Source organism: Lepidothrix coronata, unplaced genomic scaffold (assembly GCF_001604755.1).
Source record: "Lepidothrix coronata isolate B3197 unplaced genomic scaffold, Lepidothrix_coronata-1.0 Scaffold2, whole genome shotgun sequence".
NCBI lineage: Eukaryota > Metazoa > Chordata > Aves > Passeriformes > Pipridae > Lepidothrix > Lepidothrix coronata.
In genome coordinates this window covers 12,073,776-12,093,275 of record NW_016690182.1, presented here as the reverse complement: position 1 = coordinate 12,093,275, position 19,500 = coordinate 12,073,776, and the positions used below count along the sequence as shown (strand labels likewise).

Here is a 19,500-nt window from a genome sequence, read left to right as displayed (position 1 = left end):
ACACCTGGAGCAAAGCTTGCGGAACATTCATGGCAGGAAACGTGGAATGAGATGATCTTCAAAAGGTCCCTTCCAACCCAAACCATGTCCCAGGATCCACCTCAAATTCCAGAGTAGGGAGACACCTCTTCCCTCAGACTGCTCATCTGGGAGCAGGGTCTTCTTGCCACCCCTTGCACGTCATTACCCCTTTGATGTGTCTCACAGTGTCTCTGCCACCTCATCATCAAACCTTCCTGTCCTCGTGCCTTTCTAGTTTCACACAGTTAAATTGAAGTGGTGACTGTAGAAAATGACATCAGCATTTAAATAGATTTCCTGAGGAAATGTTTTAATGGTCATTTTTATAGCTTGTTTTGTGCTTTTTAACTTTTTCCTCTCTGGTCAAAATCAAGGAATCATTTCATACACACCAGTACAGGAAAAGAGCTAATTCTGACTAATCTCAAGGGTTTGATTTTTTTGATTCATTTTCATTCCAAGCACCGACGGCAGAAAAAAACCTGAATTTCTTTGTCTTCAAACAGTTTCTTTGGATGAACCAAAACATTCTCCACTTCTAGATTCAGGCAGTACAAAAACTCAACAAGTCTCTTCACATCTAAGAGTAAAACTCCATAAATGGCAGCAGAAGCTATAAACCCCCTGACCTCAACGGACTTCTTGGAATTTCTTGAAGATAAGTTTGCACAGCAAGTGGCTCTCAGCACTTTTATTCAGTGACATCTGACTTTCCCACTGTGGCTACTAAAACGGATATAAATTCCTTCTGAATCCTGACCAAGGGCTCAATCCAAGGTGCCCGGTGATGAGAGGAAGAGCTTACAGTGCTCTGACAGTCATGTGTGCAATCTGGCTTCACCCTGGTGGGCTGGAAAGGAAAATTCCATGTATTTCTCTTTGTGTTTGTGTGTGCAAAAGTGAATGCCCATTTCACCTGGAAAATGCACTTTTACTCACTCACCCTCATGTTGCCTCAAAACTCATGCTCAAAGTTAAGGCCATGGGGATTGTGTTTTCTGAGGTGATTTCCTCTGAGACAGAATATGAATCATTCACGATACAAAATTCTGGAGTTTGGGAAGGAAAACACAGCCCTGTGCTGGAATTTTCCAAAGGTAAAGCTGATTTTCTTCCGCCTCGCTGAACTGCAGAGCGCAGAGCTGAACGCCCAGGGTATCTGAGATCTAAATACATGTGAGAATTGGGGGAGTGTAGATCAGGATCTGACCTTTACAGGTCCAAGCTCAGTAATCTTCAGCGTTTTACAACTGCCTTTATTGCTCTCACAGTTTCAGCTTGTTCTGCACATCCAAATCCCTGTGAAATTTGATAAAATCTCCAAGCAGGGCTGGATCCTGTTGTTGCCCTGGAGGATTTAGGTGCTGCTATTCCAGCAAAACATGACCTTGCATGGGGTTATCCACGGCATACTATGGACCTTGAGCTCTGCATTCATAAAACCTGACAAAGGGCACAGTTCCAAGCTCTGTGAAAAATTGGCTGTGCTTCCACGATTTTATTCAGCAAGAAATCAGTGCTGTGCGTCACTGGTCAAAAGATGACTAAGCTCTCGTTATAAATGATAGAAATGATACAGCCAGATTATGCCTTTTGACTCCTTTTGAGTAATACCTCACTTCTTCACCAATGAATTAGAGATAAGCAAATCTTTAAACTAGGTGTTTGCTCAAGAGCTTGGTTGGCTGGAAATGTATTTATGGATATATTAAGTGCTTTCTGGAATTAGGGCCAAGGCAGGAGGAGGCAGCAACAATCCGGGTTTAGGGAGCGTATCTTGTACATCGGCAGAGGAGACCTGGCCTTAGAGGTTGCCTTTAAAATCCTCATTTCCAAAGCAAACAAAGTGAGCTGGGTGAAATCCCAGCTTTACTGAGCTCCGGAGCAGAAGTCCCAGCAACCTCAGCGGCCCTGGGATGTCATCAGACAGACGTCCTTCTCCTTCTCCCACTTTTCCACTTGGGAGAATATGGTGCTGCCAGCCCTGTGCTGGTGTCCCTGACCTGCCCATGGCCAGTCCCAGCAGCCTGGTGACGTCACGATGGCACAGATTTGCATCTGCCTCCCTGAAAATGCACAAAGAGGTGAAGGCATAATTCCAAGAAAATCCAGCTCTCCCTGCCTGACATTAAATTAGGTTTATCACCCATCAAACATGAGCTTTTCTCTGTATACTAAACACTTATTCCATCACCCAGCCATGCTGTGGAGCTGCAGCTTCCTAAAGAGTGAAAAAAAAAGGAAAATATGTAGCTTTTCTGAAGTAATTCACTGTTTTCCAAGTGCAGGAGGACCATTAACTAATTAATTTGCCCAATTAATCATTCAATAGCTATGTATAATGGTTGGGCAAGCCATGGGCTTCATCCTGGCACAGGCTGAGCGTGCAGCTCCCGTCCTGTCCCAGTCTCCAGCAGTTCTGTGTGTCCAATTCTCCCAGCAATTCTAGGCTCCCTCTGTCTTGGCTGTGGTGGCCCAGGATCAGGAAACTGGAAAATACACTTATTGGAACTGAGAATTCATTTGTTTTAGAGTTTATGAGGATTTCAAAAGTCTCATCAACTCTTTTTCTTGATTTGTGACCTAGGAAGATAAATTAATATAATAATAAACACAGAAATAACAAACAGAAGAAACAATCAGCTAATATAACAATATAAAGTAATTTAAATAGAAATACTTTTCACAGCTAGGAATATCAACTCGATGTTTATGACATAAAATGAAGTCGTCTCACAAGTGGGATTCTTTAATCGTGAAGTGCTTTGTAATTGCTGCAATTGCTCCATCATAAAACTGTTCCCAAGAGGAAAGAGACACTGAAGATATTTTTAAGGGCCCTAAAGAATAACAGCTGGTTTGGGGTTTTTTATGTTCAACAAGGGTCGTATTTCCTTGCTGTGGATCCTTTTAGGATAAAAGGTTAATATCCTTCTCTGGTGTAATACCCCAGAGCCAGCCTAGAAGTACCTGGGTGCTGGAAGGTCAAGTACAGACATGGCTATTTAAGGTTATTATATATTTCCCTATGACAAAATGCAGTTTAAAATACTTTCATAACCTTTTTTTGCTCATTGTTATGAGTCACTATAGTACTAAATCTGCACTTTTTTCAGAAGTAATCATGCCTTACCCATGTGGCATATTTTCTCAGAACAGTAAATTATCTCTCATTTTAGGTCTATGTCTAAGCAAACTTAGACACCCCACAGCAGCAAATGTAAAGTATTTAGTGTTATAGTGGAATGGAAATGACCAAACATGGCACAACTGACATAACCTAACCCTGGGCAGGGTTTTATTTCATCCATCCCATGAAGTAACTGATCAAAGATAGTCATTTTTAGATACCCAGTCTGGTTTTGTAAGTCAGATGCTTGGAACCAGAACTGAGTCTGTGACATCACATATTGCACATGAAGGAGCACAGGGAATGTTTCCAACAGGACACCACAGTAGAGGAGATCCTGGGCCCAGAGCTGAAGTGACAGAGCAGCCAAGTGTCTTTCACTGTGAGAAGGGCTGTGCTGCAGGTGAGGCAGAATTTGGGGGGCTGAGTGACCAAACTGCAGGTGCTCATGTCACTGTTATCAGTTTAATCATCTTAATCCTCAATCTTAATCCTTACAATCCTTAACACATCCCTGAAATGTAGATTTCCTTGTTTAGATTCCTTTGGCAATTACATCCTGGGCATGTGTCTTGCCCAGAAAAGCTGTGGCTGCTCCATCTCTGGAAGTGTCCAAGGCCAGGTTGGAGGGGGCTTGGAGCAACCTGGGATAGTGGAAGGTGTCTCTGCCCATGGAAGGGGATGGGATGAGCTGGGCTTTAAGGTCCCTTCCAACCCAAATCATTCCAGGATTCCATGAAATAGTGAGGCAAAAACAAGAGACTGTTTGTGCAAGAAGAATCTCAAAACCAAACAAGTTTAATTCTGACTCTTCTTGGGATCTGAGAACTGGATCACCAGAGGATGAAACCATTTGCCACCAACTGAAAGGGACCCTCTTTGCCTGGGCTGACAGGACCTGAAGTTGCATGGGGGAAGGTTCAGGCTGGATATTAGGAGCAATATTTTTCGTGGAAAGGTTTGTTAAAGCATTGGAACAGACTGCCTAAGACAGTGGTGGAATCATAGAATATTCTGAGATGGAAGGGACCCGTAAGGATCATCCAGTCCCACTCCTAGCCCTACACAGGACACCCCAACAATCCCACCCTGTGTCTGAGAGCGTTGTCCAAATGCTCCCTGAACTCAGTCCCCATCCCTGGGGGAACTTTACAGCTGTGTGGATGTGGCTGCTGGGGACATGGGTTAGAGGTGGGCTTGGCAGTGCTGGGGGAACAGTTGGACTCAATGAGAGCTTTTCCAACCGAAACAATTCCCTTGATCTTATATTCCTCGTTGCCCTGATTTTATGATTCTGTGATTCCATGATTTTATGATTCCTTGATCCCGCGATCCCGTGACCCCACGGTGTTATTATTCCACGATGCTATGACCCCGCGATTCCACGATTCTACGGTTCTGTGCCCTCCACCGGGCGTATCTGGCAGGGGCGGCGGCCGGGGGGCTGCAGGTGAGGGGCGGCGGCCGGTGGCCGTCACCTCCCGGTGTGGAAGCGCCGGTGGCCGCGCCGGTGCGACGAACAACGGCCCCGGGGCAGGTGTGTGGCTCGGACCCTCCTCTGAGGGCCGTGCAGGGCTGCGGGCTCGGGGGTCTCTGTGGCGGGGCCCCGTGAGGCGGCGGCGGCGGGCGCGGCCCCCCCGCTCCCGTTGCCATGGCGGCCGCGTTGCGCTCCGCGGGGGCGGGCGGAGGGCGGGGCGGGGCGGCCGCTTCAGCACCAGCGCGGCCGCGGACAGCGGCGGCCCCGGCTCGGCGGCCCCGACAGCGGCGGCCCCGGACAGCGGCGGCCCCGGCTCGGTGGGGGCAGCGCGGGCAGCACTCGGGGCTCAGCACGGTGAGTGTCCCCCCCGCCCCCGCCCCGTCCCCGCGGGTCCCCCCGGGCGGGGTCGCGGTGCCCGCGGTGCCCCCGGAGCTGCGGGGCCGGGGCGGGCGGGGCCGTTGCGGGAGCGGTTGGTCTCGGTTAGAAAACTTGGCGAGCCCCGGAGCGCTCGGCTCGGGCCTTTCTCCTCTCCCCGTAAGGCGTTTTCCTCGCAAACTTCGGGGGTAAACTTACAAAAAGGGCGGTTTGGCGAACTGGCGGTGCCGCGGGGGGTGTGTGTGTGTCTGTGTCTCGCTGCACGTGAGTTCTGTCTCGCCAGGGTGTTCCTTTGCACGAATCCTAAAAACTCCCTGGATCTGGGCAAACCCTGCCTCACCACATCCATAGTAGGAGTAGTAGGAGTGTGGTATTCCCTATTCGCTGGTGGAAGCTCTGTCACCCCATGTAGAAGATGACAGCTGAGGTAGCTCTGTCACCCAGCGTAGAAGATGACAGCTTAGGTAGCTTAGGCCTTTTGTAGGTGTTCAGCAAGGACCATCTGTGTTTTTGGGGAGGTCACAGCCTGGAGGTGACAGCGACAGCGACAGCGAGCTGGGATTCTCTGCCCTAAACTATTAGGAAGTGCCTGTGTGCAGTGCAACTCAGGGCTGGAATTCTGTGTCTTCCCACGCAGGAATCACTCTGCTGTGCTCCCTGCCTTCTCCCACAGGCATCTCTGAAACGTCTGTTAAGCCACTGCAAATCTTTAATGATATTTATTGTTCCCTCTCAAAGAGGAGGGCTGGCTCTGCGGGCTCACACACGTTGTGTTCCATGTGCTGCGTTAACAGGGACAGTCTGTCCGTGGCTCCCATAAAAAGCAGCAAGGTGGGTATGAATGGGGATGTGTTCAATTCTCCGCTAAAGGCCGAGCAATGAATAATAAATGAAAGTGACGGAGAGCAGGGACTGTCCCACGCTTCATGCTCTTGAGTTCTCCCTAAACTAGAGTCAGATGTGTCTGTCCCATTCAGAAATATAAAAACCATCCCTTGTGTCCTTTCATCCTCCGTGTGCCGTGCCTGCAGCATCCAGGAGTCAGGAATAAGGGCTTGATGTGTGAAGCAGGAGTAGTTGCCTGCATTATACCTTCTATTCCTTATGCCTTATCCCTCTTGCATTCCCATAGCTCAGTTCAAAGAGAACACTAATAACTACTTTAATTTGCAGTGCTGCAGACCTTTGACCCCTGGGTAGTGTTGCCTGCACACCATCCCTGCCCAGCTGTGCATCCTGGGCATAACTTTACAGTAAATTTAGTTTTATTGCCTCATTAGGCGTTAGAAATACAGCTCCTGTGTGCTCCGTAATGATTCAGCTGCCACAAAGAGAGATGTCTGCCGTTGACCCTTGTGAGCAAAGGCCTGACCCTAAATTCCTGCCCCTGGGTGTATCAGCAGCTCAGGTTCGGGAGTAGCTGCTGACACTGTGGAGTCTGGTAATTTATGAACCCACTATAAATCAGGGAGACATAAGTAGACCAAGTTCCTTGAAAGACACATTGAGACTGAGTTATTTTGGAGAGTCAATTAAGCAGCATTTAGGCTGGCAGTGGAAATTCATTCATTAATTAACGCTGCTCGAAGGAATGAAATTCTACCTGTGTTTTCAAAACACTCCTAATCCGGAGCGGTTTCGTGGCCTTCCTGGTTCTGGGCTCTGATGATCAGACTCCAGGATGGGCTTGGGCTGAGCCATCAGTGCTCAGCCATGGCAAGGAGTGAAATGTTGGTACCTTGTGCTCTGCTTTGCCTCTTTTGTTCGTGTTGGGGAGCCCTTGGTGGGTCACCCTGAGGTTATTGACAGTGTTGAGTTCCCAGTGGCCTGATGGTCATCTGCATATGGGGATAGACCTTGTCTTATGGATTTAAGACATAGATATGTCTTGCATGTCATATATGTATTACATGTCTCTGTTTAACCCCTTGTTTTTAATGGGTGAAGGTCAATGAAAAGCTACAAGATTTGGAGGCAAATTCCAAATCAAATTTCACCACCAAACTATAGGAAAGGCAGAGTGAGGGATGGTCCACATGGAGTGGAAATGAGCTCAGGTTTATCTTACAGAAGTCAGAAGCTCAGCCATGAACAGACCAGGCCAGTTCTGCTCTCATTTATGCCAAAGCAATTCCTGGCACTGGCACAGGTTGCCCAGAGAAGCTGTGGCTGCCTCATGCCTGGAAGTGTCCAAGGCCAGGTTGGACAGGGCTTGGAGCAACCTGGGATAGTGGAAGGTGTCCCTGCCCATGGCAGGGGGTGGGACTTGATGGGCTTTAAGGTCCTTTCCAACCCACACCATTTCATGATTCTATGAATTTATGCCCTTGGGTTTCAAATATTTTTTAAAAAGAAGTATTTTGAAAGTTACAATCTGGCTTTTCCCTTTTGCCACCACGATTTTCATGCAAAAATAATTATTCAAAGCATCAGCACAGAATCTGAGATGCCACAGGGAATCAACAACGTACCTATTTCCCAAAATCAGTGTGGTCCAGAAAGGGAGAACATAGAGAGCTGCAAAATTTGAGCATAATACTGAACGTGGTTTCTTCGTGTTGCAGAATTGCTCACAGATAAACCGTCCTTTCAGTTCTTTTCTAGCCAGGATATTTTTGTGGCCCTAAAAACTGTTTCTTTCAGCACTTATTACCAAAAGGAGGGTTTTCCTCCGTGAACCACCACAAATGGGTACAGCAGATGTTGATTTATGTCAACATCAGCTGATTTTCTTCTCCATTACCCTTCCTGCTGGGTCTTTGCTTAGCGAGCAGGTCCTGTCGCCTTGACAGCCGGTGTCACGTTGGATGTTTTTGCACATTTGGGGAGAGCTTGACTCAGTCCTTCTCCCAAACTTGGTGTTGTCATGCGCATGATGGTCATTATGAATTATTGATAGTGATGGAAAAGTCACGAATACACAGCTTTGCTGCAGGGCCTCAGCCTCTTCCTTTGGTTTAATCATTGCTTTATCTCCTCTCCGTGTTTTACTAATAATGTCAACAGAGACATTTTGTGCTGCCTTCCCCACCAAAGAGTAGCAGTGCTGGTGCTGCAGCCACGATCCTTTCTGCTGATCTAGTTTGACTAGTTATGAAGATTTTTTTAATCTGCAAACTCTAGAAAACATGTCAGTTATCAAAAAACCTATTTTCTAGGGGAATCCTGGCTCTTTACTGAGGCAGAATTAAGAGTAAACTCCTGTACAGCGAGTACTTTGAAGATAATGAATAATTCATTTATTTTTCCCCACTTTTACAGTGTAACTCATAAAATTGGGAAAACAGCTATAAAATGAAACCCCACTGCTGCATTGTGTAGTCAGAGAATAACTTTCTAATATAAATATGGAAATTAATTCATAAAAATACGAATTCTGTATTAAAATTATAAACACAAGTAGTAATATCAATAAACAGTGGAAGACATAGTAATCTTTGAGTAAATTGGGAGACACATTCCTGTGGCAGTGCCAGCCCAGCCTGCTCCAGAAGTTTTTTTCCAACTCAATTTAAACTCCCCACTTGCTGTAGCAGTGGGGAAGAGCCTTTATTTGAAGGGATCCCAAAATGCTTAATAAATCAACCTGGAGTCTGTGCCCAGAGCTCATGGCTTGTGCCATAAAATGAAAATACTTCTGGAGTGAAACAGGATAATTGTCTAATAGCAAACACTTTTCTAAGATATGCAGAGCAGAGCAGGGGTGATGCAGAGAGGCCTTCATGGAACAGCAGTTCCATTTGTCTCAGTTTTCTGACTCCTCCCATGGAAAGCTTTCCAAATCCATTCTGTTACTGTATGAACAATCAGAACCCACCCTCGATACTCCAATGGCTCAGCACTGGTTCAGAGAGGGGAAAAAAAGGCATTGCATTGATTGAAGGAACTGAACACAGCTTCCAGCAAAGCTTTTTTGGGTATGATCAGTGAAAAAAGAGGAATCCATGCAATTTGCCATGTGTGTTGTATTGGAACCCTCTCAAAACACACATAAATGCGATCCTGGAGGTGTCCTCTCGTGGTTCAGTGACCAAGGCTGTCCCACAAGGTGGGTTCTTGGGGACATTAGATGGCTGTCCTTTGGTGTAGATGAGGGGAGAAAAGCTCTGGAGAGTTTCTGAGGAGAGCCTTGACTTTGTAATGCCCTTTATCCCCTGACTGAGCCCAGAATCGGGGCTGTGATGGCATGTGGCATCACTTATCCCTCTTCCTCCGACATCTGAAGAGGAGAGATGATTATGAAGGTGGTTAATAGATGGGAAAGGAAGATTGTTCCATTCTTTACCTTGCCTGCTTTTGCTGCAGTTTAGTCATAATAATGAGAGTTTTTGATAAGTGAGCTTTGGATTGAGTCACTGGGATCTCGAGTGAGTAAACAGATGTTGGGATTAGTCTGAGGAGCTGAGCAGAGCAATCATGTGCTGCTTGGGGAAGCAGGCAGAGAGGGGGGGAGGCAAGGATCTCTTGGATCCTTGGCTCTCATTCCTGCCAGTTTGGGGGGAATCACCTTGGAATGCTCTGGGTCAGCTGATGAGGTGTTGGAGCAACCTCCGTGCTCACCGAGGTGTGGGCACTTGAGGGGTTTGAGGGTTGATATTCCTTATGGTGGTAGCTGGGAGTGGGGACACCCAAAGGCAGTGACCAGCTGGGAATGTGCTCCCAAGCAGTGCTTGTGGCAGGGAGGGAAATCCTTGGAGCCACATGTCATCTCCCAGCCCCTGCTGGATCTCAGGAGAGTCCTTTGCTCGTTAGGCACGAGGGGAAAAAAGCTTGGAAATGGGTTTGTTGTCGCATGTCACAATTCACATCTCAAATTCAGGCACAGGAAAATACTATCTTTGAAATACAATTGTTGACAGAGTAATTTTTATTTTTGTTTTTCCTTCAGTTGGAAAAATCCTGGGAACCACGAGTGTAGAATAAGGGAATGATGCGCTTTTTCCCATGATGATGGAGCCAATAAAAGGCAGCAGTTGGGAAAAAAGTCCCAGCAGCCAAAGCAGTCCATCAATCTCAGCTGCTGCTTCTATGAACATATTATATAATAATGGCTCTTCTTCTACAAAAAAAAAGCCATAAAGGTCTCTCTTTTCTCCCCCTAAATATCACCAGAGGAAGCCATTAATTCTGCTCTAGAGTTAATCTGTTCCATCCTGGTGATATATCCATTAATGGATATCATCTATCCATTAAACCTTCCCCCCTTGCACAGAAAGAAATAACAATATTTCATCATTAAAAAGAATTTTGTATTTTGTGTTTTGTTGTAAAGTGACTGATTTGTCTGACTTTTCCAGACTCCACATGCTGAGACTTTTATCTAAGCAGCCCAGAACCTCTTTTCTTTGGCATTGAAGGCCTGACTGGGCTCTCACTCTCAGGCTAACCAAAGCTCAGCCCTTGCCAGACTTAACCCTTTATTCCCAGCTGCAAATATGAGCCATCACTGCATGGATTTGGGGAGCAAGTTCAGGGAACACACATTCATCCAATTAATAGCCCAAGAGGAGTTGGAAAGCAAATGAAAGCTGCAGACAGGCCCTAGCACAGCAGCCAGGTCCCCACAGGGTGAGCAGAGCAAGTGCTGTGCTTCTGGCAGCAGCAAAATGGCATTTTCAGGGATAAAAATCTGCCTGCTGTAGCACGGAGGGAAAATCCATCTTATTCTAAATAAAATTATTAACACAGTGCATACCTCCTCGGGCTATAATTCCAGCTTTTCCTGCAGATTATGCAGATATTTACACTCAAATCTTGCTTGCAAAGTTACCTTTAGTCAGAACCATATATGCTTGCAGCATAAAAGCTGAGATTGTGGAACACAACTCATCAACAAGGAGTAAATTCACATGGATATCAAACCATAGAGTGGACAGGGCCCTGCTTGGGATAGTCCAGAAACCTTGTGTGGGTATTGTGGACTTTGCAGGATGGGGTTCTGGAATGGGAGCTCTTTGAAGGAAAGCCTAAAAAAGGCTGCCTAGCTGTCAGCATGTCTTTGAAATGAGAAACAAATATAAAGAAGTGCCTTTATGATAGCACAGGAATATTTAGAAATATATTTAATTCCAGCATAGCCAGTCAACAGGCCACTGGAATTGGAAATTCCAGCAACAGGGATCCTGGGCTTACTGTAAATGAACAAACAACCTCTGAAACAAGATCTTCCTGTCATCTGCTCTTATAGAAGCAATATAAAGCCACTACACAACTCATAGTATTTCATTTTGCTGGGTTGTTATTCATTCTATTTTTTAAATGATTCCACTACATCCCTGCTAATTTGCATGTCTATTAATAATATTGAATTCTTACTCAAAATCCCATAGAGAAAATGACAAGTCTGTTAATATCCTTGCAGAGGATTAAGCAGGACCTGAAACCCAGAATCTTTATAAGCACTTTGGTGCCTTTCCACTGCTTTTACCTTATCATTCCCAACTTGAGAGGCTGTTGTTATTCCTGCAGGACTGCCAGACTGTAATGCATCATTTATTATGTACAGCAGGTGACTGGTAGTTAACATTGATCTCAAAATGAATGTTATTGTTTGTTGGGTTTTATTTCCTGCAGCTTTCCCGGGGAGCTTCGTGTTTCTGTCAGTGACAAGATGACAATTCATATTTTTACCAAATGATCCAGTGACTCATCCTATTAACTCCGCTGGAATACACACTTCCAGTCCTCCTGCCACAGTAAGTCCGTGGGATTTTGCATTCTTTCTGGAAATATTACCCAGGAGTCAGTCCACGGTATGTATCTGGTAGTACAAATAACCTTTACCTAAATCAGTAACTTCTCAGCAATGGCCACAGCCCCAGATAGACCAAATATTGCACATGAGACCTATTTTTTTAAAGTTATTAAAGTATTTTAGAGCAATTGAAAAGATCGTGCTTCATCCTATGTTACTTAGAGGCCTTGGTTTGTTTGGACATGGAGGCCATGTAAGGAGGAACATTGTGTGTTGTGGGAATTGATGCAAATCATAAAATATCTGCCCTTGAAAATGTTGCCCTGTGAGGGGATCCCCATCCAGCTCAGAATGACTGTACCATGAGTCATGAGGGAAAATCTGTCATCCAAAACCCCCAAATGTGCAGGATGAGATAATATGGATTATGTATTCATACTGCTTGCCTGAATTAAACTCCTCAATTTGTCCCTCCTGAGAACTCCCAGCTCATTGAGCCCATATCCTGTAACATTCCAGGTGTTGGCTCCTCGGTTCCTTTTCCCAGCATTGTGCTGCAGGGTTGGGCTCTGCACATCATTCCCAGTTGGGAGAAGGGGCGTTGGAGCCTGGTACATGCCTCTGCTGATTCTCGTGGAAACACGGGATCACAGGATGGTCTGGGTTGGAAGGAACCTTAAAGACCATCTCATTCCACAGGCAGGGACTCCTTCCACTAGACCAAGTTGCTCCAACCTGGCCTTGGACACCTCCAGGGATTGGCACCCTGTGCCAGGGCCTCACCACCCTCTTCCCAATATCCACATTCCTTCCCAATATCCAATCTAAATCTGTCCTTTTTTCCTTAAAGCTATTGTCCCTGTTCCATGGGTTGGGGAAAAGTTAGAGCTTATTTTTGTTGGCAAAGTCTCTTCTTCTGCTCACCTTTTCTGCCCATGAAGGTGATATTCTGTGGCACGGTCCAAGCAAACTGCTTTTAAGTGCATTTTGCCCACCTTGCAGCCTTATCTCACCAGAGAGGAGCATCTGGCCCTGAGTTATTATTTGTTATTTCAGGGTAACTCGATGGCAACTGTACTGAAAACTGATGGCAACTCATGCGTTATCTCGTGATAACAGGATAAACAAACACCACCTTCCCACATGCATTAACAGTAATGGAAGGAAAAACTGGTGAAAAACACTGTCAAATCAGTTTAAATATTTCCCCATTTAGGTTCTCCAGATGCTTTACTGCTTCTACTTGTCTCGTACGCATTTAAATTACGACTGGAACTCCTTCCCCGTTTGACATTCCTGCCTCCGGAGCTTATGCCAGCTGCAGTCCTTAAGTGAGTGAGTAAAATACTTCCAAATGCCCGGCTTAACAGAGAAATGGAGCTTTGAATTTAAGGCAAGCTTTAGCAAGAGATCGTGGGAGTCGTTAGTGATGCATGTAATGTGTGTGCAGGAAAATCAGTGCAGGCATTGAGGGGACAATGGCAGAATTTCTGGGAGTGTTTCTGGAGTAATCCCGGAAAACAAGGCCACCAGGGCAAGGCATTTTGCTTCATCTCTTTTTAAGCCTTTGCTCCTGGGTAACAAGAGAGAGGACGAGAGGAAACAGCCTCAAACTGCACCAGGGGAGGGTCAGGTTGGACATCAGGAGGAATTTCTTCCTGGAAGGAGTGGTCAGGCATTGGAAGGGGCTGCCCAGGGAGGGAGCACCCTGTAGGTGTCCAAGGACCACCTCTGGTTGAGTTGACAAGGTGGGGATTGGTCACAGGTGGGACTCGATGATCTCTGAGGTCTTTTCCAACCTCAGTGATTCCATTATTTTGTAAAAGGTCCTCGTGCAACCAATTTCAAGTGCAAAGTAAAGAGAATTAGAGCAGTCGAGCATTCCCAATCTTTGCTGGAAAACAGGAAAACAGGGGAGCAGATCAAAGGGAAGAGGATGGAGCTACCACAGCTGCACAAAAACCCTCTCAGCTGGATTCTGCTTGAGAACTCCAGCACATGGCAAAGCCTTTGAAAACACACTGAAGCAACATTAGGGAGTATATAAAAAGAGAATCTAAACAGTTTATGGGAAAAATATGAGCTAAATTTGATGAGACTGTTCTCTAGACTGTAAGTATCTGTTTCTCTGAAAGTCGTGGGGAACATGAAAGCTGTCATTAGCGTGGCAGATTTTCTTCATTCAGATGTAAAGCCAGATCTGCTTTCATTTTTTTTAGTGGAGCTGATCCATGGCGCAGTGCTAAGATGTGGTTAACAAAACCTTTCAGCGTCATTTTATCCCAAACTCAGAGTTGTTTGGGTCCACAAAGAAAACTAGAGCCTCTCTCTTCAATATTAAAATAAAAAAGTTAATAAAACTGTGTTTAATGATCCCACGGTATCTAAACATTTTTCCACGTTGTGACCACTTCGGCAGCTCAAGGTGACCACTCAAGGACAAGTTGGAGCTTGAAACAGGGAAATATTTTTCTAACCTTATAATAAGGATACTATATCACAAAACTTGACTGGGTCTGATCCATCTTATTCTGTGCTTCTCTGGCCAGTGTATGTAAAAGAAAACACCTTGAAAACTACTTTTCCTCGTTGCTTTGTCTGGTAGAGATCTTAAGTCAGACAGCTTATAGTAACATTTTAAATCCCATAAACAAAAAACTAAGAAAAATCACTAGGAGGGAGTCCCAATAAATTACAAATATTGATGAAGTGAGCTAAAACCCACCCTCTTTTGAGTTTCACTGATGTTTGTGCAGCCTCCATTTGCCCATGGACTGACTTTAAGGCAAGAAAACACTGAATGTGGAACACATGAAATGCTTTTGGGTATTCACATGGAAGAAGTTAAAGAAAATGAATTCTTTGGCAGGGAGCAGCAGGGAAGAGTCAGGGAAGGCTGGGATTGTGGGTGCTGCTGAGTGAGAGCTCTTGAAGTCTGTGTCACATGTAGGGTGACCCTAAATGATCAATGCTGGTTCTGGCAGAGGGGCAGGGAGGTGTTGCTGCCTCCAGGGATCATGGAATCTCAGGATGGGTTGGGTTGGAAGGACCTTAAAGATCATCTGCTTCCACTTCTGCTAGCCCAGGTTGCTCCAAACCCTGTCCAACCTGGCCTTGGACACTTGCAGGGATGGGGCAGCCACAGCTTCTCTGGGCAACCTGTGCCAGGGCCTCACCACCCTCACAGGGAAGAATTTCTCCCTAATCTAATCTAAATCAACCCTCCTTTAGTTTAAAACCATCCCCACCATCCTATTGCTATCTGCCCTTGTAAATGGATCATCCTCCATTCCAACCATCACCAGTTTCCAAAGAATAAAGTGATTTTCCAGCCTCTTTTCCCACGAACCAACCCAGCATTTGCTTGTGTTTGGCTTCATCCAACTGCTGTGGTGACATGCAGTGAGTTTCCTTCCCTTCTTGTTTCACACAATACTTTAACTCATTTTAGTCTCAATATTGCTACTGATTTATTGTAACTGAGGTTACTTACATTAATAATAACTCCTGACATTGGCCTGAGCACCTCAGTAAGTAAATTTGCCACTGCTTTGAGAAATCAGGTTCCTAATGAGTATAAAATTACCTGGAAATTGTTCTTGTTGCCAGACAAGGTTGAGGAAAAGAACAAGAGAAAACCCTTCTAGGAAAGTCCAGACTTGCAAGCTGGAAGTAAATTAGTAAATAATAATAATTGCAATCAAGTTTATTAATGTTTAGCTGCAAATTAATTACATACTTGAAAACTTAATTCCTGTTTTTCCCAGGACGTTTTCCTCACTTGTCAAATTGAAGGTGTTGTTTCAGCACAGAATTCTTAGTATTTATTATAAAACATTAATGTTGAAACTCTGAACTCCCAAAGCCTCCCCAGACTCTCCAGGAATCACTTTAGAGAAATGACAGTTTGAGGTACGTCTCTTCAACACAAAAGAGAGATTTACTGACATTACCTTTCCCTGTCAATTTAAAATGCCTGTATGTTGCAGTAACATCTGAAATAACTAAAACCATGTAGCAATAAAGAAGGGATTTCTAAGCTTATTTAGGGATACTTCCATCTTCTGACTTACCAAGTATTTGAAGAGGGTTCCTCTGCTAAAAGAGGGGATTGAATTTCAACATTCCCTTCTCTGCACCCTTTCTTTTACATCACAACATTAACCTCAGAAAGGTCAAAGTTTTGCAATATCAGACAAATCCCATAATAAAAAACTGCTTAGGCAACATTTCTGGCAACTATAAGTTTTCTGGTAGATCCGCCATAATCTGAATTATAAAAGGTTGGACTTCATGATCTTGGAAGTCTTTTCCAACCTTAGCAATTTAATGATTCTATGAATGACACAGAGACAACAGGGCAGCGAAAACATTTATACAAAAACCTCTCCTTACATCCTTCTTGCTCTACCCTGGGTTATCCTGTTTCCAAAATTCACTGTGGCTTTCTGTAACAGCTGTTTTTCAGGATTAACTTGTTGTTGAGGGATGTGGAAAAGGCTCTGAAGGATGGGTACAAGTTTTTCATGGTAATAGTTTTAAAGGAATAAGCGTGGAGTTATAGTAGATATTTAATGGTGAAATCATAAAATTGGCAGTATTATGGATGGCAATTTCTCTCCTTTTTGGTTCAAAAGTTCATGTTCTCTAAATTCCTGCGGTAATGTCCATTTTCCAGAGTACATGTGCAAACATACATGTGTTAGCATATTATGTATGTGGAGTTATACACTACATACACAGTGCCAGGAGCTATGTGGGACTGATTCCAAGACCTTCACACTGTCAATTAAATTCCCAGCTTAAGTCCTGCTTTAGCCAACTTTTAAAACATTCATTCAACTTCAAACATCTGGTTGGTTCCGTTCTTTGTAACAAGGCCAGAAAGGTGCCTGGAACTCCATATGCTCCTGATCAGTTTGCTGGGAGATGAAATTATAGCAGAAGTATGTGAAATATAGCTCTGTCATATTCCCAAGCCGTTTGTCAGTTCACAAGTTACTTGAAATTACTAAAATATTCCAGAACGTGGAATCCGAAGGCGAGGGAAGGAAAATACATGACAACGTACATATGTAATCACTGCTGATGAAGACACAACAGTGTAGACTTTTCAGTGGTGTTATTATTACTCAGTAGGATTTTATTTCATTTGTATTCTTGAGGTTTGGCTGAAAGAATCTGTTTGAGCCATCTGCCTGCAGAGACATTGCTGGTGTTTCAGTAGTAGGTTCTCAGTGTTGGCAGATTTCCCAAAGATACTTTTTCCACCCGGTTGGTGACTCACTGAGCTGGTTCAGATCCCACCTGGGCACCACCTGAGTGTCACATCTCATTGCTAGATGTGAGGCTATGAAGTCCAAATATCATTTTAAACAAGTCAGAGCTTTCCCCTATGTATTCTACAGGTGCTTCTTTACAGGCTTCCTTGAGAAATTCTTTCTCCACAAGACTGGAAGGGGTTTTCTTACTGGTTCTGCAAACCATAACTTGCAGCATTGGTACATTAATGTAGGAAATAATGTTAATACATTAACATAAATTAATGGCTTAGAAGGAAATTTTTTGCCTCAGGAACACAGTGGAAACAGCTTAACAATGATCAGGTTCCTAAACCACAACCATTGATATTAAAGGATGTGTGTGTATAGATGATCCATAGAGACCAAAGTTCATCCAAGGCACTCACTGGATAAACAGTGAGCGTGTTCCTCACTCCTGCTTTTCACAAAAACTTCCTGCTCTTTCAGTGATTTGAAGTATTCAAGTCATTGAAGATAAAGGAAGATTTCTAGACAGGACAGAAAGAATAAATTTGCTCATTTTAGCTCTTCACGGTGAAATTTATTTGGAGTTTCATTAGAACCACCAAGTATTTGGTGCTATTAACCTTTGAGTAGTTTTCAGTTGGGTCTGGATGGTTTGCTGCATTTGCTTTGAGTCATGGGTTATACAATAACGTGATGGCTTCTCAGCAGGATTAAAACCTGGGTGCATTAAAATTCAATTAAAAGACTGCGACAAGTGCAGTGGTTGACTCAGACTATTAACTGGGATTGTGTCACTGGAAAATGAACTGGCTTTGCAGTTACTGCCAAGGAAGGAAGAGACAAGTTTAGTGCAACCAAGTGAAATGTCTGTCTCTCTGGTATTTCAGGAAGTTCTAACATTTGTCCCTAATTTTTCTTTCTCCCTGTTTAGCTCACTGACATCACAATGACTGAGGAGGACTTAGACCACAGATTCAGTTGTCTCACCTGGGATCAGATTAAAATCCTGGATCAGGTTTTAGCTGAGCCCATACCTATCCATGGGAGAGGAAACTTTCCAACCCTGGATGTAAAGCCGAAGGATATCATTCATATGGTGAAGGACCAGCTCATTGAGAAGCAGATCCACGTCAGAGACATCCGCCTGAATGGCTCCACAGCCAGTCACATCCTGGTCAAGCAGAACGGAACCAGCTACAAGGACCTAGACATCATTTTTGGGGTGGAACTTCCCAGTGAGTTGGAGTTCCAGATTGTTAAGGAAGCAGTCCTTAATTGCCTATTGGACCTCTTGCCAAAATGCGTTAATAAGCAAAAAATCACGGCTCAGACCATGAAAGATGTGTATGTGCAGAAGATGGTCAAGGTCTCCACCGACCACGACCGCTGGAGTCTCATCTCGCTGTCCAACAACAGCGGCAAGAACGTGGAGTTGAAGTTTGTCAGCTCGCTCCGGCGGCAGTTTGAGTTCAGCGTGGACTCCTTCCAGATCATCCTGGACTCCATCCTGGCGGTGTACAGAGCCTCAGACTGCCCACTGGCAGAGGACTGTCACCCCACCGTCATCGCCGAGAGCATGTACGGGGACTTCAACGAGGCCATGGACCACCTGAAGTACAAACTGATCTCCACCAGGAACCCCGAGGAGATCCGAGGAGGTGGCCTCCTGAAGTACAGCAACCTCCTAGTCCGTGACTTTAAGCCGGCAGATGAGGCTGAAATTAAATCTCTGGAACGTTACATGTGCTCCAGGTTCTTCATTGATTTTCCAGATGTTGCCGAGCAGCAAAGGAAAATCGAGTCCTATCTGCGCAACCACTTCATCGGGGAGGAGAAGAGCAAGTACGACTACCTGATGACCCTGCGTGGGGTGGTGAACAAGAGCACAGTCTGCCTCATGGGGCACGAGCGGCGGCAGACTCTGAACATGATCACAATCCTGGCTTTGAAAGTGCTGGGAGAGCAGAACATCATCCCCAACGCGGCCAACGTGACGTGCTATTACCAGCCTGCTCCATATATCAGTGACAGAAACTTCAGCAACTACTACATTGCTCATGGACAGCCCCCCGTGTTCTACCAGCCCTACCCATTCCACATACAGATCCAGAGCGGGATGGTTTAGGAACACGCCGACCTCCGCAGCACCCACTTACACTCCTCCCTCTTCCCAGTTCTTAATAAAGGCCTCATTAAAGCGAGTTTTATCAGCACTTCTGAGTTAAGGACATATTTTTGTGCAAGTTGCCAAAGTTCTTTGGTTGATCAGTGTCTAAATCACCGTTCAGCACGTCGTGAAATAAGTGAAGCGTCCGTCATTCGTGAAGTGTTTATACCTTGGGCTGTATTTTTTTGCAATGAAAAGAGAAGGGTATAAATTATTCTAATTTTTTAAAATGAAATGCACTAAGTTCTGGGTTCTAAAAAAAAAAAAAAAAAATTCTGAAGCAAAATTTAAATAGCGTAAATGAAAAATGAAGCCAATGAAATACCTCTCAGTAGAAACGCCTGATGTTAGAAGTGTTAGATCATC

At 44.8% G+C, this 19,500-nt stretch overlaps 1 protein-coding gene across 7 annotated transcripts; it reads left to right on the top strand.

The window, feature by feature from the left end:
• Nucleotides 1-3,444: 3,444 nt before the first annotated feature.
• FAM46D (family with sequence similarity 46 member D) lies at nucleotides 3,445-19,180 on the top strand. 7 transcript variants are annotated; one of them, XM_017819801.1, is made up of 4 exons: nucleotides 3,445-3,554; nucleotides 11,577-11,698; nucleotides 12,914-13,028; nucleotides 17,899-19,180. In XM_017819801.1, exon 4 carries the CDS (start codon nucleotides 17,914-17,916, stop codon nucleotides 19,090-19,092), a length of 1,179 nt encoding a protein of 392 aa, XP_017675290.1. In that variant the 5' UTR covers nucleotides 3,445-3,554; nucleotides 11,577-11,698; nucleotides 12,914-13,028; nucleotides 17,899-17,913; the 3' UTR covers nucleotides 19,093-19,180. The 7 variants fall into 7 exon arrangements, with proteins under 7 accessions (XP_017675290.1, XP_017675340.1, XP_017675307.1 ...); XM_017819851.1 differs by having other exon boundaries at nucleotides 12,914-13,032; XM_017819818.1 differs by having other exon boundaries at nucleotides 11,577-11,755.
• Nucleotides 19,181-19,500: the final 320 nt, after the last annotated feature.